The following is a 25,458-nucleotide window of genomic DNA, read 5'->3' on the forward strand; positions in this document are numbered from 1 at the left end:
CCTCTTAGGCACTGACTTTTAAAAATTGTTTTGGATATCCTTTAATTATGGAGTCTTGTCATCAATAGAACATTTATTCGGGACTAAATTGGTCCTAATAAAGTATTTTAATTTTATTACTACCCTAAACTTATGTCTCCTATGCACATCTCTCATTAACCCCGGGTCTGTGTTCTTTCTCTGTATTGGGACTTACACCTCAGCTCTAGCATCCGATTATACATGGAGAAAGTGGCTTTGTACATTCTTCTTCTTATTGCTTCCATTTTATGTTCTGAGAGTATGATGTATGGAAAGGTTCATGCCATTCACACATTTGCCTTCAAGTTACATTGATATACCTTGCTATAGCTTCTTTCCTTAGACCATTTACCAATGAAAAATTTATAATTTATTTATACTTATTTTTTATATATTTTACAACTAATTTAAAAAGTCTGAGCTTTTTGTGTGGAGGATAGGGGAATGAAATAAGCAGGAGTATGTCCTCATTACCAGAAAGGAAGAAATATAGTAGACCCTCAGTGGAAATAAATGTTTGGTTAAGAGTTGTGTGCTATAGAACAATGCTAGTCGTAGAAATACCATGTGGGCCAACCCTATGATCTTAAATTTTGTAGTATCCACATTAAAAAAGCAATAGTAAACATGTGAACTTCATTTAAATAGTTTGATATTTAACCCACTATATCAAAGTATTATTATTTCAACAAGTAGTCAATAGAAAAATTATTCATGAGATATTTTATATTCTTTTTTTTGTACTAAGGCTTTGAAATCTAGTGTATATTTTGTTATTTATAGCACATTTCAGTTTAGACTAGCCACATTTCAAGAGCTACTAGGCACATGTGGCTAGTGGACACAGTATTGAACATGGCAGCACTAGAAAATAGAGAAGAGTGAACAAGTAGAAAGTATGAACATAATGTGCTAACATAAAAGCTGATAGACCTAACTAGCAGCATGACCTAATGGTCACCTACCCTGTTTGCTTAGGAAGAAAGACTTGGGTAGTTAGGACCAGCTACATAATTTATGGGGCCTAGTGCCAAATGCTGAACTCTTTTCAAAAAGCAACAAAAACTTACCACTAAGAGTATTAATATATAAGATTTCTTTCTTCTACAGTCTCTCTTGACTCGTCATGGCATTTTTATTTGCTAATTAATGCCATTCTATGTGAAAAAATTAAAATTTTAAATTACTAGCATGAGATGTATCATTCCTCTTCATGTTGTAAAATATCAATTTCAAATGCAAATGTAAAAGCATTTAAGTACGTGGAATTATGAAAATTATACAACAGTATTTCACACATGCATGAATTTGGCTCTAATCAGATCGATAGGAAAACTATACAAGACTAGCTTCACAGTTTTGTTTTTTTTCCCTTGTTGATATGTGCACATTTTACAAATGTTCTCTACCTTCGGCTTAAGTAAGAAAGACCTGAAAAGTCCTTGTATGTCATTATTTTCAGCAGAAGCTGTTGGCTAATATAAAAAAGTAATGGGAGCAAGAAAGGATATAATAGGGTCCTTGGGTGGTTTGTGTCTAGTAGAATGCTATTGCTTTCTTTCTGTGTTCTGAGCAAGTCCTGCTTCAAACAGAAAACATGGTCTCCTGGACTGTCACTGCGTCCTGGTTCCTTAATGGTAAGCATCACACACTTATTTTGTACTCACTTTGAGTTTGCTGAATGTTGTGGATCCACTGGAATTCTGAGTTCATTGGGTATCACAAATGACATATGCAAATGGGCGCCAGGAGCCCATGGACACATATATTGTGTGTTATCTCCTCTGTGTATGTCATACCCCATTGCTCTTCAGACTTCACTTTTATTTATTTTTATTTTTAAGTTTATTCATTTATTTTGAGAGATGGGGGAGGGGCACAGAGAGGGAGAGAGAGAGAATCCCAAGCAGGCTGTGTGCTGTCAGTGCAGAGCCCAGTGCGGGGCTCTATATCACAAAGGGTGACTTCATAACCTGGGCCAAAACCAAGAGTTGGAGACTTAACTGCCTAAGCCACCCAGACTTCACTTTTAAAACACAAATTATAAAATAAAAAATATTAAGAATTTCAAGACAGTGAGCACTAAACCAAGTGCACAGTCATGCTGAGTGCAGAGCCCAATGTAGATACACATCCATTAAGATGGCCCTTTAAGTAGTATCAAGAGCAAAGCCAGAACTTTCTCTAGGAAAAGTCTGAGCTAGAGAAGAACAGGTTATTTAAAACAAGGAGATAAGAGGTGATGATATTTAATATCTACAGAGAATAGTCACTTCTTTATTTGAGCCATTTCCCCCCAAAATAGCCAGGATGGAGAAAGTCAGAAAGAAGCTTTCTAGAATATAGATTTCTGGCATATAAATACTATTAAAGACTAAAAGAAAAATTAACATTAACATTTTTGTATTTAGAACACTGATTCTGCCATGTTCAAAGAGAAGAGTTTTGGTCATTGGAAATCTACTGAATCAGGACATTTAACTGTGTGGAGTTTTATGTATCTGTTGGTTGGCTTAATGCTTGCATAGGGTTAGAGCCTGATTGTTGAGAAATAAATAAGCTAAGAAGCCATGCACTAAAGTTGAAAAGAGGGCAAATTGCCTTTGCAAATTTCAGCAGAAAGAAAAATTAGAGAGATAACATTCTTTTTAAGTGAGAGTGAGGATGGATTTATGGACCTGCCATTCAAAAATGTTATACAAATGGGACGATGCCTGTGAGTTTAGTGGGGAAAAAATCTGAAATAATGGTCAGTAAAAATATCATTGCATTTAGGGAATCAATATCATGGTTTAGAAAAGTATTTCCACAAAAGGGGGAAATACTGCATCTTATTTCTGGTATGAAACTCAGATTCCTGGGTTTCATTATAAAACTACTGAATCAGAATTACTGGGAAGAGGAACAGGAACTGACAGTATAAAGACGCTCTCTCTGTGACAGTATAAAGTCTCTCTCGGACTAAAGTTTAAAAACGCTGTTCAGATCTCCCTTTTCTCCAAGGTAATGAACATGCTCTACATATGATAAACTAACTGTGTTGCTTTTTTTTTTTTTTTTTTTTTTTTTTTTTACAATCTAGAGGTTCTGTCTTATAACGGAATTAACCAGCCTTTCCTATTTAAAGTACTCAGAGGCATTATGAAATCCTGATGTGCTGGCCCTGTTCTATTCACCATTTCTGTGTATTTCAGAAATCAACAAGACAGAAACAGACAACTTTCTGAACAGTTGTAAGTGTAACATATTTATTAAAATTGCATTACTTGAATGTTAACACTGGATCATTTAGGCTTACTTTGTGTGATATTATAGCGTCAGAATAAAGTTTGATTGATCTTTGCACAGCTCATGGTGCTTTATCTTATTGTTGAAGCACATTTTATTACTAAGTAATGAAAAAAAAATTGGGAGAACTTTGGAGTGGATATATGGGTGTCTGTGGCACAGGTATAGTGGAAATGAGTTGTACACTTGTTAAAGAAGGGAAAAAAGACTCTGTTCTGGCTGCAGATATCTATAATAATACTTTTACAAACACTTTCTAAAGATTATATAAAAGTAAACGGCATGTTGGCATTTTTCAGCTATAGGCAGGAGCTCATTGTTACTCTAAACAAAATCTTAATGATGATTTTTTAAAAAAATTTTAACGTTTATTTATTATTGAGAGACAGAGAGAGACAGAGCATGAGCATGGGAGGGGCAGAGAGAGGGGGAGACAGAATCTGAAGCAGGCTCCAGGATCTGAGGTGTCAGCACAGAGCCCAATGTGGGGCTTGAACCCACGGACTTTGAGATCATGACCTGAGCCGAAATCGGATGCCCAACTGACTGAGCCACCCAGGTGCCCCTTCATGATGATTGTTAATCCCATACTATGGAAATATCAGGCAACTATGGGGTTGGGTATATATTGATAAAATTACTGAAGGCTCAGATAGTATCTTTACCCATATTTTATTTATTATTTTTTTAAGTTTATTTATTTTGAGGGAGAGAGAGAGCATGAGCAGAGGAGGGGCAAAGAGGGAGGGAGGGAGAGAGAGAGAGAGAGAGAGAGAGAGAGAGAAAGAGAATCCCAAGCAGGCTCCATGCTGTCAGCGCAGAGCCAGATGTGGGGTTGAACTGTCAAATTGTGAGATCGTGACCTGAGCTGAAATCCAGAGTTGGACGCTTAACTGACTGAGCCACCCAGGCACTCCTACCTATATTTTAAAAGTACTGACTCTAGGCCTAGTATTTCCCTTCACCTACAGCAGATTACTCCACCATGATTTAGAGGATACATTTGATAATTATGGAGTTAGTACATAATATATTTTTCTTAAATGATGGAAGGGAATGTGCTACTCACCAGCTTAGAATATCAGTTAATTCATGAGCTTGATTAAACATGAGACCAAAGAATAATCCTGTTACGTAAATGGCATGTATTCTTGCCACCGATATTTATTGTGCTAGTGATGTATTAAGCAATAGAAATATAAAATGGATGAGATATAATACCTGCGTAAAGCAGCTTTTACTCTAGTGAGACTAGATGTGTGAGATTAATGCATGAACACATAATTCTGAAGCAATGGGTCTCAAGCAAGAGAAATTTTGACCCCCATGGGATCATGACCCACTGTGACTTTGGTTATCATGGTTGTGGGGGGGGATGCTAGTGGCATCTAATATGTATAGGCCAAGGATTCTTCTGAACATTCGATCATATACAGGATCATATACAGGATACAGTGAAGAATTATGCATCTCAAAAATGTCAATACAGCCAAGGCTGAGAAACCCTGTTATAAACAATATATATACACATATATAATATTATATATGTATATGTATAAAATTGGTGTATATATTATTAGTGTATCTATATATAATTAGCATATATAATAAACCCTGTTATAAACAATGCTTATATGTAAATAATATATATAATTAGTGTATATATGATATATAATTATATATAATTAGTACTGGTAACTATACTAGCATATATACATGTATATATAAACAGACATATATACATATATATGTATATACACAGAGAGAGAGAGAGAAACGATGATGATAGAAGTATGAAAAAAGCCATAACTAATCCAGTTTGGGGGCAGAGGAATTGTTAGAGAAGGGCATCCTAGAGGAGGTAATGAATGACTTAATCCTACAAGATGAATAGATGTTAAATTAATGAACCACTATAGTTTAAGGAAAAGTAAGGACAAGAGAAAATGTTTGGTACTATTGGAGCACAAAGTATGAAAAAAATTGAGATAGTAACGCAATTTGATACTTAGAAGCAACTGCTAAGTAAGGCATTGTCTCTCTTTGGCAGGCTGTGGGACACGAAGGAATAAAACTTCAAGACAGAGTCTCAGGATCGTTGGTGGGACACCTGTAGAGGAGGGAGAATGGCCGTGGCAAGCTAGCCTGCAGTGGGATGGGATGCATCGCTGTGGAGCAACTTTAATTAATAGCACGTGGCTTGTGAGTGCTGCTCACTGCTTTAGAACGTAAGTCTTGAAACTTGTGAATGACTGGGGGTAAGCAAAGTGCACTCGTGCACTCGGGCTTGGCAGGAAGGAAATACCTTGCGAAGTTTGAAAGAGATGAGTTTAAATTTTTTTTTCTGTAATGTTTATTTATTTTTGAGAGAGATAGAGACCGAGTGTGAGTGAGGGAGAGGCAGGGAGAGAGGGAGACACAGAATCTGAAACAGGCTCCAGGCTTCCAGCCGCCAGCACAGAGCCTGATTGGGGCGGGGCGGGGCGGGGGGGGGGGGGGGGTGCTCAAACTCACGAACCATGAGCTCATCACCGGAGCCGAAGTCGGGCGCTCAACCGACTGAGCCACCCAGGCACCCCGTGAAAGAGATGAGTTTAATATGAAGGTAACATACACATCACAAAGAGTGGAAGGCTCCTAAACCTTAGTGAGAGGTTTAATGGTCGGGAATTGGAAATGCATCAAACTACATATAGATAAATTATCCACTGATAAAGAAATAATAATTTGTCAAAGCAAGCCGGTGTTTTAAAGAAATTTTAAAGTCATCTTTGGACTTTGAGCCTGATGTCAAAGAGCCTTATCTCTCTGCTGTGTATCTATCAGGAATGGGGGCTGGGTGGATTGCAGATTTGACCTCAAAGGAGAAATTCTACATGGCAAGAAATAATTAAATATGAAGACATTTGGTAGTAACAAATTATACAACTGAAGTATTCCAAGGAATGAAGACCTTTTAACCTAATGCAAAATGCCTATGTATATAGGATAGTAATGTTTTGTTAAATTTATGTGTAGCCTTTTCAGTTTTCAGAGAAATGTGTATGTTTGTGAGTAGGGAGCATGGTACATAGAATACATTTGTTCCTGCATCTGTACAAAATATGCTTTCTGTATGTCTCCTGGAGTCACTGATTCCTAGAAATGTCAAAAGGCTCTAGGATCTGGAGTAAGCGATTCAGTGCAGAGTGACATGTATTTCCTAAAATCCACACCACTGTGGCATTTCCACCTCACCTTACTCCTGAGCCAGATTCTCAGATTGGAAAGAGTTTATTTTTATACATAGAAACTGTAATTTTATTTTTATTTTTTTAAAGGTTTTTACTTAATTTAGAGAGAGAGAGAGAGAGAGCAAGCAGGGGAAGGGCAGAGAGAGAGAGAGAGGGAGACACAGAATCCAAAGCAGGCTCCAGGCTCTGAGCTGTCAGCATAGAGCCTGACGTGGGGCGTGAACCCATGAGCCACGAGATCATGACCTGAGCCGAAATCAGACGCTTAACCGACTGAGCCACCCAGGAGCCCCAGAAACTGTAATTTTAAAAAGAAAACTTATGTTGACACCAGCAGCCTAAAATGTGTAATATAAGTCCTTACATTGGTAGCATAATAAAGTGGAATTTGCTGTTCATATTTTTTCCTCAGGTATAAGGACCCAACCAGATGGACTGCTTCCTTTGGAGTAACAATAAAGACTCCAAAGTTGAAGCAAGGCCTTCGAAGGATATTTGTCCATGAAAAATACAAGTATCCATCACATGACTATGATATTTCAGTTGCAGAGCTTTCTAGCCCGGTCCCCTACACAAATGCAGTACATAGGATTTGTCTTCCTGATGCATCTCATGAGTTCCAACCAGGGGATGAGATGTTTGTGACAGGATTTGGAGCACTGGAAAATGATGGTGAGTATCTGAAGAGAAATCAAACCATAGTAACCCAGTTTGGTATTCTAAGCCTTTTAAAGAATGGAATGTCATTATGCCAAAATATGCTGGTGCATTGGTCCTGTGGACCTGGGTAAGTCAGGCCCTGTTTGTAAATTAGGTCTTTTATAAGACACAAAGATTCCTTCATTGCTTTAGGTTACTATCAAGTGCCTCCCTACTACTGTAGTCATGGTGCTTGGTAAGGTGTCTGAAATAGTAAATATGTCTGAAGTTTTTACTAGGGATTTAACTGCATAGGAGATTAGGAATCATTAATATACTCAATTGTGAAGATGAGAGAATCGTATAGCCACCATTCTCCCTACTGAAATTACATTCTAAGTTTCACAATGGAACAGAAGTCACTTAAACAACATGATGCTCTCTCATAAGTATCTAATTTTTCATTTAAAGTAGTAAGGAAATCATTCTTTTCCCAAATATTACTGTACCTGAAAGAATACATATCCTAAATTGCCATCTTATCCAACAATTATGAAAGATTTTCTCAAGGTTTATAGAATATATGTATATCTACAAATATAAAGAATTTTTTTGTCTTTAGGTAGTGGTCAAAATCATCTTCGGCAAGTACAGGTGGATCTCATAGATACTAAAACCTGTAACGAACCCCAATCTTACAATGGTGCCATAACTCCTAGAATGTTATGCGCTGGCTCCTTGAAAGGAAAAAGAGATGCATGCCAGGTACGTGGTTTGACCAGTGGTATGCTGTGTAATTTTTTGTTCATCTTTTATTTTGAAATCATTCTAATTTGCAGAAGGTTTACAGAGGGGTCTCATGTATTCTTCACCTCGTTTTCCCCAAACATTGCATCTCACATCCGATAATACAATATAGAATCTAGGAAATTGACATTGGTGCATATTCTATGGCATATTTTTTTACATGTGTTGTATGTTTCTGTAACCATCACTCCAGCTGAGAGATATTCCATCACCACAAAGATCTCCTTTATAGTAACACTTACTTCTCTATCACTTTCTTTTTTTATCTTTTCTCATTTAAATTCCAGTTGGTTAGCATACAGTGCAATTTTAGTTTCCAGTGTAGAATATAGTGATTCAACAGTTCCATACCACACCTGGTGCTCATCACTACAAGTGAACTCCTTAGTCCCATCACCTATTTAACCACCACCCCCCCCACCTCCCTTCTGGTAACCATCAGTTTGTTCTCTACAGTTAAGAGTCTGCTTCTTGGTTTGCTTCCCTGTCTCTTTTTTTCCCTCTGCTCATTTGTTTTGTTTTGTTTAAAATTTTTTAATGTTTATTTTTGAGAGAGGGAGACAGACAGAGTGTGAGTGTTTTGTTTTGTTTGCTTTGTTTCTTAAACTCCACATCTGAGTGAAATCATATGGTATTTATCTTTCTCCAATTTATTTTACTTAGCATAATACTCTCTAGCTCCATCCAAGTCATTATAAATGGCAAGATTTCATTCTTTTTATGACCGAGTAATATTCCATTATATATACATTATATATATAACATATGTATATTATATGTATATAATATGTATATATGTATGTGTATATATACATATACATACACACACACACTATGTGTGTGTGTGTATATATATATATATATACACACTACGTCTTCTTTATCCATTCATCTTCTTTATCCATTCATCAGTCAAAGGACATTTGGGTTGTTCCATAACTTGGCTGTTATAGATAATACTGCTATTAGGGGAACATGTATCCCTTTGATATTTGTTTATTTATTTATGTATTCATGTATTTATTTATTTATTTATGTATTTATAAATTTACATCCAAGTTAGTTAGCACATAGTGCAACAATGATTTCAGGAGTAGATTCCTTAATGCCCCTTACCCATTTAGCACCCCCCTCCCAATCCCTCCAGCAACCCTCTGTTTGTTCTCTATATTTAAGAATCTCTTATGTTTTGTCCTCCTCCCTGTTTTTATATTAGTTTTGTTTTCCTTCCCCTATGTTCATCTGTTTTGTATCTTAAATTTCTCATATGACTGAAGTCATATGATATTTGTCTTTGACTGACTAATTTCGCTTAGCATAATACCCTCTAGTTCCATCCAAATAGTTGCAAATGGCAAGATTTCATTTTTTTCTTTTTTTTTTTTACATTTAAAAGTATTTTATTATAATATTTAACATTTGTAATTTAAAGATTTTTTATTAATATATGAAATTTATTGTCAAATTGGTTTCCATACAACACCCAGTGCTCATCCCAAAAGGTGCCCTCCTCAATACCCATCACCCACCCTCCCCTCCCTCCCACCCCCCATCAACCCTCAGTTTGTTCTCAGTTTCTAACAGTCTCTTATGCTTTGGCTCTCTCCCACTCTAACCTCTTTTTTTTTTTTTTTTTCCTTCCCCTCCCCCATGGGTTTCTGTTAAGTTTCTCAGGATCCACATAAGAGTGAAACCATATGGTATCTGTCTTTCTCTGTATGGCTTATTTCACTTAGCATCACACTCTCCAGTTCCATCCGCGTTGCTACAAAAGGCCATATTTCATTTTTTCTCATTGCCACGTAGTATTCCATTGTGTATATAAACCACAATTTCTTTATCCATTCATCAGTTGGTGGACATTTAGGCTCTTTCCATAATTTGGCTATTGTTGAGAGTGCTGCTATAAACATTGGGGCACAAGTGCCCCTATGCATCAGTACTCCTGTATCCCTTGGGTAAATTCCTAGCAGTGCTATTGCTGGGTCATAGGGTAGGTCTATTTTTAATTTTCTGAGGAACCTCCACACTGCTTTCCAGAGCGGCTGCACCACTTTGCATTGCCACCAACAGTACAAGAGGGTTCCCGTTTCTCCACATCCTCTCCAGCATCTATAGTCTCCTGATTTGTTCATTTTGGCCACTTTGACTGGCGTGAGGTGATACCTGAGTGTGGTTTTGATTTGTATTTCCCTGATAAGGAGCGACGCTGAACATCTTTTCATGTGCCTGTTGGCCATCTGGATGTCTTCTTTGGAGACGTGTCTATTCATGTTTTCTGCCCATTTCTTCACTGGGTTATTTGTTTTTCAGGTGTGGAGTTTGGTGAGCTCTTTATAGATTTTGGATACTAGCCCTTTGTCCGATATGTCATTTGCAAATATATTTTCCCATTCGGTTGGTTGCCTTTTAGTTTTGTTGGTTGTTTCCTTTGCTGTGCAGAAGCTTTTTATCTTCATAAGGTCCCAGTAATTCACTTTTGCTTTTAATTCCCTTGCCTTTGGGGATGTGTCGAGTAAGAGATTGCTACGGCTGAGGTCAGAGAGGTCTTTTCCTGCTTTCTCCTCTAAGGTTTTGATGGTTTCCTGTCTCACATTTAGGTCCTTTATCCATTTTGAGTTTATTTTTGTGAATGGTGTGAGAAAGTGGTCTAGTTTCAACCTTCTGCATGTTGCTGTCCAGTTCTCCCAGCACCATTTGTTAAAGAGACTGTCTTTTTTCCACTGGATGTTCTTTCCTGCTTTGTCAAAGATGAGTTGGCCATACGTTGTGGGTCTAGTTCTGAGGTTTCTATTCTATTCCATTGGTCTATGTGTCTGTTTTTGTGCCAATACCATGCTGTCTTCATCATTACAGCTTTGTAGTAGAGGCTAAAGTCTGGGATTGTGATGGCTCCTGCTTTGGTCTTCTTCAAAATTACTTTGGCTATTCGGGGCCTTTTGTGGTTCCATATGAATTTTAGGATTGCTTGTTCTAGTTTCGAGAAGAATGCTGGTGCAATTTTGATTGGGATTGCATTGAATGTGTAGATAGCTTTGGGTAGTATTGACATTTTGACAATATTTATTTTTCCAATCCATGAGCAGGGAATGTCTCCATTTCTTTAAATCTTCTTCAATTTCCTTCATAAGCTTTCTATAGTTTTCAGCATACAGATCCTTTACATCTTTGGTTAGATTTATTCCTAGGTATTTTATGCTTCTTGGTGCAATTGTGAATGGGATCAGCTTCTTTATTTGTCTTTCTGTTGCTTCATTGTTAGTGTATAAGAATGCAACTGATTTCTGTACATTGATTTTGTATCCTGCAACTTTGCTGAATTCCTGTATCAGTTCTAGCAGACTTTTGGTGGAGTCTATCGGATTTTCCATGTATAATATCATGTCATCTGCAAAAAGCGAAAGCTTGACTTCATCTTTGCCAATTTTGATGCCTTTGATTTCCTTTTGTTGTCTGATTGCTGATGCTAGAACTTCCAGCACTATGTTAAACAGCAGCGGTGAGAGTGGGCATCCCTGTCGTGTTCCTGACCTCAGGGAAAAAGCTCTCAGTTTTTCCCTGTTGAGGATGATGTTAGCTGTGGGCTTTTCTTAAATGGCTTTTATGATCTTTAAGTATGTTCCTTCTATCCCGACTTTCTCAAGGGTTTTTATTAAGAAAGGGTGCTGGATTTTGTCAAAGGCCTTTTCTGCATCGATTGACAAGATCATATGGTTCTTCTCTTTTTTTTTTTGTTAATGGGATGTATCACGTTGATTGATTTGTGAATGTTGAACCAGCCCTGCATCCCAGGAATGAATCCCACTTGATCATGGTGAATAATTCTTTTTATATGCCGTTGAATTCGATTTGCTAGTATCTTATTGAGAATTTTTGCATCCATATTCATCAGGGATATTGGCCTGTAGTTCTCTTTTCTTACTGGGTCTCTGTCTGGTTTAGGAATCAAAGTAATACTGGCTTCATAGAATGAGTCTGGAAGTTTTCCTTCCCTTTCTATTTCTTGGAATAGCTTGAGAAGGATAGGGATTATCTCTGCTTTAAACGTCTGGTAGAACTCCCCTGGGAAGCCATCTGGTCCTGGGCTCTTATTTATTGGGAGATTTTTGATAACCGATTCAATTTCTTCTCTGGTTATGGGTCTGTTCAAGCTTTCTATTTCCTCCTGATTGAGTTTTGGAAGAGTGTGGGTGTTCAGGAATTTGTCCATTTCTTCCAGGTTTTCCAGTTTGTTGGCATATAATTTTTCATAGTATTCCCTGATAATTGTTTGTATCTCTGAGGGATTGGTTGTAATAATTCCATTTTCATTCATGATTTTATCTATTTGGGTCATCTCCCTTTTCTTTTTGAGAAGCCTGGCTAGAGGTTTGTCAATTTTGTTTATTTTTTCAAAAAACCAACTCTTGGTTTCGTTGATCTGCTCTACAGTTTTTTTAGTTTCTATATTGTTTATTTCTGCTCTGATCTTTATTATTTCTCTTCTTCTGCTGGGTTTAGGCTGCCTTTGCTGTTCTGCTTCTAGTTCCTTTAGGTGTGCTGTTAGATTTTGTATTTGGGATTTTTCTTGTTTCTTGAGATAGGCCTGGATTGCAATGTATTTTCCTCTCAGGACTGCCTTCGCTGCGTCCCAAAGCGTTTGGATTGTTGTATTTCCATTTTCGTTTGTGTCCATATATTTTTTAATTTCTTCTCTAATTGCCTGGTTGACCCACTCATTCGTTAGTAGGGTGTTCTTTAACCTCCATGCTTTTGGAGGTTTTCCAGACTTCTTTCTGTGGTTGATTTCAAGCTTCATAGCATTGTGGTCTGAAAGTAAGCATGGTATAATTTCAATTCTTGTAAACTTATGAAGGGCTGTTTTGTGACCCAGTATATGATCTATCTTGGAGAATGTTCCATGTGCACTCGAGAAGAAAGTATATTCTGTTGCTTTGGGATGCAGAGTTCTAAATATATCTGTCAAGTCCATCTGATCCAATGTCTCATTCAGGGCCCTTGTTTCTTTATTGACCGTGTGTCTAGATGATCTATCCATTTCTGTAAGTGGGGTGTTAAAGTCCCCTGCATTCTTATCAATAAGGTTGCTTATTTTTATGAGTAATTGTTTTATATATTTGGGGGCTCCGGTATTCGGCGCATAGACATTTATAATTATTAGCTCTTCCTGATGGATAGACCCTGTAATTATTATATAATGCCCTTCTTCATCTCTTGTTACAGCCTTTAATTTAAAGTCTAGTTTGTCTGATATAAGTATGGCTACTCCAGCTTTCTTTTGGCTTCCAGTCGCATGATAAATAGTTCTCCATCCCCTCACTCTCAATCTAAAGGTGTCCTCAGGTCTAAAATGAGTCTCTTGTAGACAGCAAATAGATGGGTCTTGTTTTTTTATCCATTCTGATCCCCTATGTCTTTGGGTTGGCGCATTTAATCCATTTACATTCAGTGTTATTATAGAAAGATATGGGTTCAGAGTCATTGTGATGTCTGTATGTTTTATGCTTGTAGTGATGTCTCTGGGACTTTGTCTCACAGGGTCCCCCTTAGGATCTCTTGTAGAGCTGGTTTAGTGGTGACAAATTCCTTCAGTTTTTGTTTGTTTGGGAAGACCTTTATCTCTCCTTCTATTCTAAATGACAGACTTGCTGGATAAAGGATTCTCGGCTGCATATTTTTTCTGTTTAGCACACTGAAGATATCGTGCCAATTCTTTCTGGCCTGCCAAGTTTCAAAAGAGAGATCAGTCACGAGTCTTATAGGTCTCCCTCTATATGCAAGGGCACGTTTATCCCTTGCTGCTTTCAGAATTTTCTGTTTATCCTTGTATTTTGCCAGTTTCACTATGATATGTCGTGCAGAAGATCGATTCAAGTTACGTCTGAAGGGAGTTCTCTGTGCCTCTTGGATTTCAATGCCTTTTTCCTTCCCCAGTTCAGGGAAGTTCTCAGCTATAATTTCTTCAGGTACCCCTTCAGCACCTTTCCCTCTCTCTTCCTCCTCTGGGATACCAATTATGCGTATATTATTTCTTTTTAGTGTATCACTTAGTTCTCTAATTTTCCCCTCATACTCCTGGATTTTTTTATCTCTCTTTCTCTCAGCTTCCTCTTTTTCCATAACTTTATCTTCTAGTTCACCTATTCTCTCCTCTGCCTCTTCAAGCCGAGCTGTGGTGGTTTCCATTTTGTTATGCATTTCATTTAAAGCGTTTTTCAGCTCCTCGTGACTGTTCCTTAGTCCCTTGATCTCTGTAGCAAGAGATTCTCTGCTGTCCTGTATACTGTTTTCAAGCCCAGCGATTAATTTTATGACTATTATTCTAAATTCACTTTCTGTTATATTATTTAAATCCTTTTTGATCAGTTCATTAGCTGTTGTTATTTCCTGGAGATTCTTCTGAGGGGAATTCTTCTGCTTGGTCATTTTGGGTAGTCCCTGAAGTGGTGAGGACCTGCAGGGCACTTCCCCTGTGCTGTGGTGTATAACTGGAGTGGGCGGGGCCGCAGTCCGACCTGATGTCTGCCCCCAACCCACCACTGGGGCCACAGTCAGACTGGTGTGTGCCTTCTCTTCCCCTCTCCTAGGGGCGGGATTCACTGTGGGGTGGCCTGGCCCGTCTGGGCTACTTGCACACTGCCAGGCTTGTGATGCTGGGGATCTGGCGTATTAGCTGGGGTGGGTAGGCAAGGTGCACGGGGGCAGGAGGGGCAGGCTTAGATCGCTTCTCCTTAGGTGATCCACTTCAGGAGGGGCCCTGTGGCAGCGGGAGGGAGTCAGATCCGCTGCCGGAGGTTTGGCTCCGCAGAAGCACAGAGTTGGGTGTTTGCGCGGAGGGAGCAAGTTCCTTGGCAGGAACTGGTTCCCTTTGGGATTTCGGCTGGGGGATTGGCGGGGGAGATGGCTCTGGCGAGCGCCTTTGTTCCCCACCAAACAGCTCTGTCGTCCGGGGGCTCAGCAGCTCTCCCTCCCTTTGTCCTCCAGCCTTCCCGCTTTCTGAGCAGAGCTGCTAACATATGTCCTCCCAGATGCTAAGTCGCGCTTGCTGTCGGAACACAGTCCGTCAGGCCCCTCCGCTTTTGCAAGCCAGACTCCGGGGCTCTGCTTGGCCGGCGAGCTGCCCCTCCACCCTGGCTCCCTCCCGCCAGTCCGTGGAGCGCACCGCCTCGCCGCCCTTCCTACCCTCTTCCGTGGGCCTCTCGTCTGCGCTTGGCTCCGGAGACTCTGTTCTGCTAATCCTCTGGCAGTTTTCTGGGTTATTTAGGCAGGTGTAGGTGGAATCTAAGTGATCAGCAGGACGCACGGTGAGCCCAGCGTCCTCCTATGCCGCCATCTTCCCTCCAATCATCTCTCTTTTTTTTTTTATTGCTGAGTAATACTCCACTGTATATATATATATACACCATATCTTCTTTATCCATTCATCCATTGATGGATATTTGGGCTCTTTCTATACTTTGGCTATTGTTGATAGTGCTGCTATAAACATTGGTGTGCATGTGCCCCTTCAAACAGCATTCTTGTATCCCTTGGATAAATACCTAGTAGTGCAATTGCTGGGTCATAGAGTAGTTCTATTTTTAGTTTTTATTTTATTTTATTTATTTTATTTTAAGTTTTTTAAGGAACCTCCATACTCTTTACCAGAGTGGCTGCACCAGTTTGCATTCCCACCAGCAGTGCCAAAGAGATCCTCTTTCTCCATATCCCCACAAACATCTGTTGTTGCCTGAGTTGTTGATGTTATCCATTCTGACAGTTGTAAGGTGGTATATCTCCATGTGGTTTTGATTTGTATTTCCCTGATGATGAGTGATGTGGAGCATTTTTTCATGTGTTGGTTGGCCATCTGGATGTCTTCTTTGGAGAAGTGTCTATTCATGTCTTTTGCCCATTTCTTCACTGGATTATTTGTTTTTTGGGTGTTGAGTTTGAGAAGTTCTTTATACATTTGGATCTATGCCTTTATCTTATATGTCTACATATCTTTATCTGATATGTCTTTTGCAAATATCATCTCCCATTCTGTCAGTTACCTTTTAGTTTTGTTGATTGTTTCCTTCGCTGTGCAGAAGGTTTTTATTTTGATGAGGTCCCAGTAATTCATTTTTGCTTTTGTTTCCCTTGCCTCCGGAGACGTGTTGAGGAAGAAGTTGCTGCAGCCAAGGTCAAAGAGGTTTTTGCCTGATTTCTCCTCGAGGATTTTGATGGCTTCCTGTCTTACTTTGAGGTCTTTCATCCATTTTGAGTTTATTTTTGTGTATGGTGTAAGAAAGTGGTCCAGGTTCATTCTGCATGTCGCTGTCCAGTTTCCCCAGCACCACTTGCTGAAGAGACTGTCTTTATTCCACTGGATATTCTTTCCTTCTTTGTCAAATATTAGTTGGCCATACGTTTGTGGTTCCATTTCTGGGTTCTCTATTCTGTTCCATTGATCTGAGTGTCTGTTTTTGTGCCAGTAACATACTCTCTTGATGATTACAGCTTTGTAATACAGCTTGAAGTCTGGGATTGTGATGCCTCCTGCTTTGGTTTTCTTTTTCAAGATTGCTTTGGCTATTCAGGGTCTTTTCTAGTGCCATACAAATTTTAGGATTGTTTGTTCTAGCTCTGAATGCTTGAGTTATTTTGATAAGTATTGCATTGAATATGTAGATTGCTTTGGGTTGTATCAACATTTAAATATTATTTGTTCTCCTATCCAGGAGCATAGAATATTTTTCCATTTTTTTATGTCTTCTTCAATTTCTTTCATCAGCTTTCTATAGATTTCAGTGTATAGATTTTTCACCTCTTTGGTTAGATTTATTCCTAGGTATTTTACAGTTTTTGGTGCAATTGTAAATGGGATGGATCCTTGATTTCTCTTTCTGTTGCTTCATTGTTGGTATATAGGAAAACAATCGATTTCTGTGCATTGATTTTATATCCTGTGATTTTGCTGAATTCATTGATTGGTTCCAGCAGTTTTTTTGGTGGAATTTTTGGGTTTTCCATATAGAGTATCATGTCATCTGCAAAGAGTGAAAGGTTGACCTCCTCCTGGCCGATTTGGATGTCTTTTATTTCTTTGTGTTGTCTTATTGCTGAGGCTAAGACTTCCAGTAGTATCTTGAATAACAGTGGTGAGAGTGGACATCCCTGTCTTGTTCCTGACCTTAGGGGGAAAGCTCTCAGTTTTTCCCCATTGATAATGATATTAGCATTGGGTCTTTCATATATGTTTTTATGATCTTGAGGTGTGATCCTTCTATCCCTACTTTCTTGAGGTTTCTATCAAGAAAGGATGCTGTATTTTGTTAAATGCTTTCTCTGCATCTATTGAGAGCATCATGTGGTTCTTGTCCTTTCTTTTATTGATGTGATGAATCACATTGATTGTGTTGCAGGTATTGAACTGGCCCTGCATCCCAGGTATAAATCCCACTTGGTCGTGGTGAATAATTTTTTTAATGTATTGTTGGATCTGGTTGGCTAATATCTTTTTGAGGATTTTTGCATCCATGTTCATCAGAATAATTGGTCTGTGGTTCTCCTTTTTAGTAGGGCCTTTGTCTGGTTTTGGAATCAAGGTAATGCTGGCTTCATAGAAAGAGTTTGGAAGTTTTCCTTCCATTTCTATTTTTTGGAACAGCTTCAAGAGAATAGGTGTTAACTCTTCCTTAAATATTTGGTAGAATTCCCCTGGAAAGCCATTTGGCCCTGGACTCTTATTTTTTCGCAGATTTTTGGTTACTAATTCGATTTCCTTACTGGTTATGGGTCTGTTCAAATTTTCTATTTCTTCCTGTTTCAGTTTTGGTAGTTTATATGTTTCTAGAAATTTGTCCATCGCTTCCAGATAGGGCACAGACACCTTAAAAATATTTTTTTAAAAATAGAACCCCAAAGACTTCTACCGGTGCAACAGCTCAGTTGAGAGCTTTTTTTATTTTTCTGACTGGCATAATTTTACTCCTATTGTTCTGGCATCCATGCCTAAGACAAAACACATATAAACCATCACAACTTCCATCTTATAATGACATAATTCCCTGATAATGTGTGAACTAATTAGTTCAGTAGGACAGACTATCTTTCCGTTTTTGATAATTGCTAGTGGACATCACCTGATGCGTCTTGTAATCTGTTAGCTATTCTGATTTTTCCATTAATTCCTTTATTCTCAGATTCATTTTTTCCTGTCTCTTAAGCAGATTTAAATTTTGTTGTCTCTGTAATGTCTATTTCTGCATCCTAATCTGCTCTGCCTTCATATAGGCTTGGGTTTTAATTATCAAAATGATTTATTTGGATGCTACCTGTACTTACACTCTTTTTGTATCTCCTACCACCTACAAGGCTATACATCAACACTTATTGGTGAATTGATTTAAAAATTACAAACACGTTATTCCATATTCAGTTACTATTAGCATTAGTTAACATGTTTACATGAACAAAAGAAAATGCACAAAGAAGTTAGTATAATGCAGAGGGGAAAAGCCAAATGTCTGAGTTACAGCACTCTGGATTCAAATTCAATTCTGCCACTGAATACATGTGCCATCAGGCAAATTACTTAATTTCTCCAAGTTTTGATTTCCTCATTGTTAATATGGAGAAAACGAAATCTTGCTCCATGTTTTGTTGCCAGAATTAACATGAGTGAATTAGATAATATGTTAATTCAGAGCTCCATAGAGTGCTGAACACCTAATGGGTGGTCAGTACTAAAGACCCCATGATTTTGAGGCAAGATCAGCCTGTACCTTGTTTTTCTGAGGTATATAAAGAAACAGCCCTCGGGAGTTTACAAGGCATAAACAATTGGAATTTGTGGTTTTAAATATGTATTTACTAAGTTCTATTTTATGCCAGGCTCTATGCTAAGCACTTTATATTTACTGTTTTATCTAATCTTCAAAATTATCATCAGAGGTAGGTATTATTAGGAGCATTACAAATATATAAATTAAAGGTCTTAGCCGGCTGGAAGAGCCAGACTTGAGATTTAAACCCAGGTGTCTGACTCTAGTGTCTGTCCTTTTTATCAGTAATAGACTCTCCACCCTTCTTTTGGGAGCTATGTCACACTGATAAAGAATATGAGGAATTATAGTCTCAGATGTACCAGATAAGAGTACTCTTCTCCAAAGAGATGGCTCCTTTAATCTCAGTGTACCCACCTCTGAATCTAAGCTAATGCTTCAGGTAGTGGATCTCCTCCCTTATGTGAACTACTGACACAGGGTATCACTTCTGCATCTGAGCACACTGATTTTTGAAAACTTCCCTTTCATTAAATTCAAATTAGAAAAATAATAAAAACTGCCATAATGAACTGAATTATTAGTTACCAATCTCTCTCTTCTCCTGTAGGGTGACTCTGGAGGACCACTGGTTAGTCCAGATGCTAGAGATATCTGGTATCTTGCTGGAATAGTGAGCTGGGGAGATGAATGTGGACAACCTAACAAGCCTGGTGTTTATACTAGAGTGACTGCTTTCCGAGACTGGATCCATTCCAAAACTGGTATCTAAGAGAGAAAAATCTAGTAGAATGGAACACATTTTTGTGTATAGGCCATTCTCAAAGATACAGAATTGCAGAAGTCTTGCAGGTCACTTGGATATGACCCATCTAACTAACCTGTTTGCTTGATGCACATATTTCCTTCCTACCTCTGCTCCACACTGAACGTTCTGCTTCTGTCAGATAGATTCTGTCCCAATTTGCGTTCATTTGTTTTCTAGAAGCTTTTTCATTAAAATTTTGGCTTGTTGACATAAATTTCTTATGCATATTATGCATATATATATATATATAATTTGAAGCAATTCCTTCTTTCATTTTTCCAACTTCTCTCATCTCAGATCTCTGCTTTCAAGGTGCAGAACAAAGGGCCAAAGGAAATGTAAAAAGGAAAGAACTATATTTTTATGTACAAAAAAGTATTAGGAATTTCTTTTTCCTTAAAGGAATGAGGAAAATGATAATATTCATTATGACAGGTCAAGCAAACAGAAATCAGAATACAAAACACTTAATAATGGAGAAAGAATGGGAATTAAGGAAGTACAGAGAAACCAAGATATAGTTTTATTTTCATTTCTAGCTAACATCTACAGTGATAAGTGTGGGGACAATTCTGTTTTCCTGTGACCTACAATAATTATACAGATTCTATATAATGTACTTGTTCTAAGTTAAAGCAAATAATATTTATTTAGTCTTGCACTACTGAAAATATCAATATATTATAATGAAAACATCATCCATTTACTTGATATTATGATAGTCCATGAAGAAGGGGAAGATGGGAAAATATCACCACTCAATGTATTGCAAATGCTCTAAAAATCTGAGGTTATGAAAATTCATTTAAGAACGACCAGTATACCTTACGTATTAAGATTTTTTTGTGGTTGACTAGACGAGAATGAAGAGAGAATTAGTATTTAACGAAAAGGAACTATCACCAAGGGCTTGTGTGCTTGTGATTAAAGCTTTTCCAGCTACAAAGCCTGGAAGGGAATAAGGTCCAGGTGTTAATGTATAGTTGTAGTCATGCAAATGGAAATGAGACCTCCATTTGGAGATGATTACACATCTTTGCCTGCTACCTGCTTTACCAGCCTGTGGCCTGAGCACTTCCCTGGGCTTGGATCAGAAGATATCCTCCCTGCTGTGTCTAGTATGGCACAGAATTGCTAACTGCTTACATACAAAACTGAAGACGGAAAACCAAATATCAACCATTTTCATAATTTTATTTTTGGTAATTTACTAAGCTGTGAGAGACATAACACGCAAGTGATCTAAGCCATCATGAAGTTAGAACTCATGCCATGTTAATGGTGAGATTTCACTAAAGTTTTCATTACCCTTACCTGCTCATATATAGCTATTCACCAAATTCTGTATTGGGCCATAACCACTTTGAAAACCACAATCAGTAGGAAAAATTTGACTTTTATTGACCTGAATAATATTGGCATATGAACTGGTAAAATTAGGCACTTGGCTAAAATAAGATGAAAACTGACATGAATGGACGTGCTTGATATTTTGCACAAATTATTTTTGTTTCATTTAATATTCTGAAAAAAATAAAATTGAGGCAAGTGATGAATTTTAAACAAAGATTTAAGTACATTTCAAACTAAATTACTCTGAGTGTTCTATTCAAAATTGACCCCCTGTTTCAGTACCTTCTGTAGTTGGGCCTCTAGATGGCACCTGTAAGCTGTGGGAAGATAGAAAAAGATGTCTGGATCTTCAAGTGCTAAAAACTGTAGTAGAAATTCTGTGTTAGGGATTTTTTTATAAAAGCAAAAGAATACAATTCCTCTCTTTGAAGGCATTTAAAAATAAGTACACATAAATTGACATCATGGTCAATATTTTCCAGATTTCTGGAGGCGAGTTTCCAAACTAAAAATTTATAACATGTGATGTGAGGAATTTCTTCTGCAAGCCAACTTGAAGAGATTTAAATTAAGGAGAAATTTTAGGAGTTTAATTTCACAATGGCATCATAGTCCTCAGAGAAATACTTTTGATACTATCTTTTACAAAAGATTTGAGAAACAGATGTTGGGTCACAGTGAAAATATGAGCAGTAGTTCAAACTTTATGTGCACAGAGAAATAGATAATACAATAGGTCATATTTTTAAAATATCTTCTTTTGAAAAAAGATAACATATGGAGGGTTTCAGCATTTTTGAACATGTCTATTTTAACTATGTCATTGGAGAAAGTTAAGTCATGACTGGAATAACATTTATTAATTGTATAAGCGGTATGCGGTTCCTTTTATATCTTTTATCTCTCTTCCCACAGTACCTAGTAAAGTGCTTTGTATGTCATAGTCTTTCAATGTGTTGCTTTATTTTTATATTATGCAGAAAACATAGCTTTATTATTGTTTACACATTGACTTTAAGAAGTAATCCAGATTTTACATTAACTGTGATTTAAGCCAGGTGATTAAACACTCTAAACCTCAATATACTCCCTTATAAGACAGGGATAATAATATTACCTCAAATGATCGATTGTAGAGACTACAATGAGATAACATTTGAAAGTGCTTAGCAGAGTTCTTGGCACATAGTGGGTGCTCAAGAAATGGTAGCTATTATAACTATTACTTTAATTAAATGGCAATCTTGTTTTAAACAATTGGTACTTGATCATTAGATAATTAGATAATTAGAATAATAGAATAGGCCAATTTCTTGTTTAGTTAAGACTCCTCCTGGAAGTCTTTCTTGACTCCCTCAAGTGAATATAACATCCTCTTTTCTGAAATTCCTTACCATCTAAAAAAAACACTTTAAGATTTTCCCAGATAATCATAGATTCACATATAGTTGTAAAATATAAAACAGAGAGATCATGTGTATCATTTACCTAGTTTCCCACAATGGTAAACATCTTGCTTAGCTATAATATAATATCACAGCCAAGAAGTGAACATTGAGACAATCCATCAATCCATCAACCTTATTCAGATTTCACCAGTTTTAAAAGCATGCAGTTATGTGGGTATGTATGTATTTAATTCTGTAATTTTATCATGTGTAGATTTATGTAATCCCCACCACAGATGAGGTACAGCATAGTTTGATCTCAAGGATCCCTCAAACTACCCATAGCCACCTGGCTCCTTCCCTATCCCTGTCCTCAGTCTTTAACTCCTGGTAACCATTAATCTCTTCTATATGCTTATGATTTTGTCAATTCAAGAATGGTAATGGAATCATACTCTATGAAACCTTTAGAGGTTAGCTTTTTCACTCAGCATACTTCCATTGGCATCAATCCAAGTTATGTGTGTCAATAGTTCATTCTTTTATTACTGAGTAGCATTCTATGGTATGGATGTACCACAATTTGTTTAACCATTCATTCACTGAAGGGCATTTGAAGTGTGTACAATTTTTGACTATCATGAATAAAGCAGCTATAACATTTGTGTGTCGGTGTGTAGGTTTTGTGTGAACATTCATTCTTATGGGACTAATACCCTAGAGGGCATTAATGGTCATATGATAAGCACATGCTTAGTTTTTACAGAAACTGTTATATTCTTTTCATCTGGTTTCTTACCATTTTTTTAAACCTCTCTGTACCTACATTCTCTCCCCATGTTTTCTAAAACTGTTTTTAAAGTTTATTTTCAGAGAGAGAGAATAAGCAGGGGAGGGACAGAGAGAGGGAGAGAGAGAGAGAGAGAGAGAGAGAATCCCAAGCAGGCTCTGTGCTGGCATCACAGAGCCTGACACAGGGCTTGATCCCATGACCCTGAGATCATGACCTGAGCTGAAATCAAGAGTTGGATGCTCAAATGACTGAGCCATCCAGGCACCCCTCCCCATGTTTTTTTAGAGATGTGTGAATAGATCTGATACAACAACTAGACCATAAGCCCTCTCAGGTGGGGACCATGGCCGTTTCATTTTTATAACATTTATAGTTCATAGGAAAGTATAATATTTATGGCACATACTCAATAAAGATTTATGAAATAAAGATTGAAGACAGTAATAAAAGAAAGCAAATCAGAATACATGAGAAATTTTAAAAAAGGAATTACTTTGGGGAGAAAAAAATTAACAGTGTTGCCTTCATGAATGCATTATGCCATAATTTTTATAATTCTGGACTTTACCACAGTACCTCCAAGTATCTCATATTTCTTGATATATAATCTTGCTCTCTGGACTCTCCCACATGGTATACAATCAAATACAGACTAAAAGACATGGATTATGTGATAATCTTATCCTTGTGCCTGTTTATTTTTTGATACATAATGTCTTTGATGGTTTTCTGATGAATCTGTATCAATTTCTACACTGTATTTGTGGAGTGGATTCAAGTACAAGGATATATCTTATATCTGTGTTGGTATTAATTTTTATAACCCTGACTCTATGAGTTTTTTGTTCTAGTAATGTTTTTATTGTACATATTTCAAGGTGGGGTGGAAGACAGAGAGGCCTGAGACATGTAATTAGATGTGCCTTAGTCGACACTGATCCATTAATCAATACTTCTTTGGCACAGCTGTAGCCAGTTTAAATAAATAACAGTGTCCATCACTATAATCACTGCCCTGCACATACCTTTGACTCCTGCTTTTCATTCTTGCTTCACCACCCTATGACATTTGCTTTTTACCACAACCCTGATAAAATCCAGATCTCCACCTACTCTTTTCCTATAGTGTGCCATTGAACATGTTTGGAGAAAAACACAAAACCACTCTGACGGGTCTGACTTCAAATTCATGATCACAAATCTCCAGTCACTCTCAGTGCTTCCCCAACATCATATGATACTTCACTGTTCACCTTCCCGTTCTCCCAGATTTCTGTTTCACACCTCTTCCTCTCCTCAACTCCCCTATCACCTCCTTCTGCATCCCATTCTCTACTGATGATCTTGCTTCTCACCTCCTTCACTGAAAATCGAAGCATTCTGAAGAAACCCTCCACCACCTCTATTCGCGTGTCAGCGGCTACTTCTGCACACTTGGCCTTCCTGCCAGTTGCCCCAGGTGCTCTGACTGAAAGCCAATTTTCCCACCTATACACTAGATCCCATATTCTCTCACCTACGTAGGTAATTCGCTCCAGCAACTCCTCCCTCCCTCTCCTACATCAAATTTTCTTTTTGTTATTTTCTCAACCTTAAAACAGACACACACACACACACACACACACCAAAATGATCTCGACTCAACTTTTTCTACCCGTTGCAGCTCCAAGATTTTGCAGGAAAGCTTTTTGAAAAAAATCACTCTATATTTACTACCTGTTTACTACCTCCTATAACCTCTGCTTCTGTTATTCCTTAAGCACATTTCAATCAAATTTTGGCTTCGTAATTTCTCTAAAACTGCTCTTCACAAGGGCACTAATAGTCTCCATGTTGCTAAATCTAATGGTGAGTTCTCATCTTACATGTCTCATCAATCGCATTTGGCACAGTTAATCCCTGCCTCCTCCTTGTTAGATCCTCTTCTTTTTCTTTCAGGTCACTACATATTCCTGATTTCCTGCTACTCTCAGACTTTGTACTCACAGGTAGTCTCATTTTCTGGTTGCCACCCTTGTCCTTGCGCTCCTAATGTTAGCTTACACCAGGGCTAAGACCTTATTATTCTTCCTTGGTGATCTCATTCAGTCTCATGGTTTTAAATACCATCTATATGATGACATTTCCAGATTTTTATCTCTGGCTCAGACCTCTCTTCTCAAATCCAGACTCCTATGTCCAATGGTCTATTGGTATCTCCATTACTGGTATCTCCATTAAGTAACCATTTCTTAAAAAAAAATTCTTTTTAATGTTTGTTTATTTTTGAGAGACAGAGAGAAAGACAGAGCATGAGTAGGGGAGGGGCAGAGAGAGAGGAGACACAGACTCTGAAGCAGACTCCAGCTCCAAGCTGTCAGCACAGATCCTGACGTGG

The 25,458-nt window shown here is 37.8% G+C and overlaps 1 protein-coding gene across 2 annotated transcripts in view; it reads left to right on the forward strand.

Annotated features, from left to right (window-relative positions):
• Window positions 1-22,949, forward strand: part of LOC122478839 (transmembrane protease serine 11E-like) — a 48,436-nt gene extending 25,487 nt beyond the window's left edge. The window contains exons 6-11 of one of the 2 annotated variants that reach the window (XM_043572558.1): window positions 1,614-1,658; window positions 3,216-3,254; window positions 5,360-5,537; window positions 6,955-7,214; window positions 7,804-7,946; window positions 19,350-22,949. In XM_043572558.1, the coding sequence (XP_043428493.1) occupies window positions 1,614-1,658; window positions 3,216-3,254; window positions 5,360-5,537; window positions 6,955-7,214; window positions 7,804-7,946; window positions 19,350-19,511 (827 nt within the window). In that variant the 3' untranslated portion in view covers window positions 19,512-22,949. The remainder of the gene's footprint in view (window positions 1-1,613; window positions 1,659-3,215; window positions 3,255-5,359; window positions 5,538-6,954; window positions 7,215-7,803; window positions 7,947-19,349) is intronic. The other variant, XM_043572559.1, reaches the window with a different exon arrangement.
• The last annotated feature ends 2,509 nt before the right edge of the window (window positions 22,950-25,458 follow it).

The sequence above is a fragment of the Prionailurus bengalensis genome, chromosome B1 (assembly GCF_016509475.1).
Source record: "Prionailurus bengalensis isolate Pbe53 chromosome B1, Fcat_Pben_1.1_paternal_pri, whole genome shotgun sequence".
Lineage (NCBI taxonomy): Eukaryota > Metazoa > Chordata > Mammalia > Carnivora > Felidae > Prionailurus > Prionailurus bengalensis.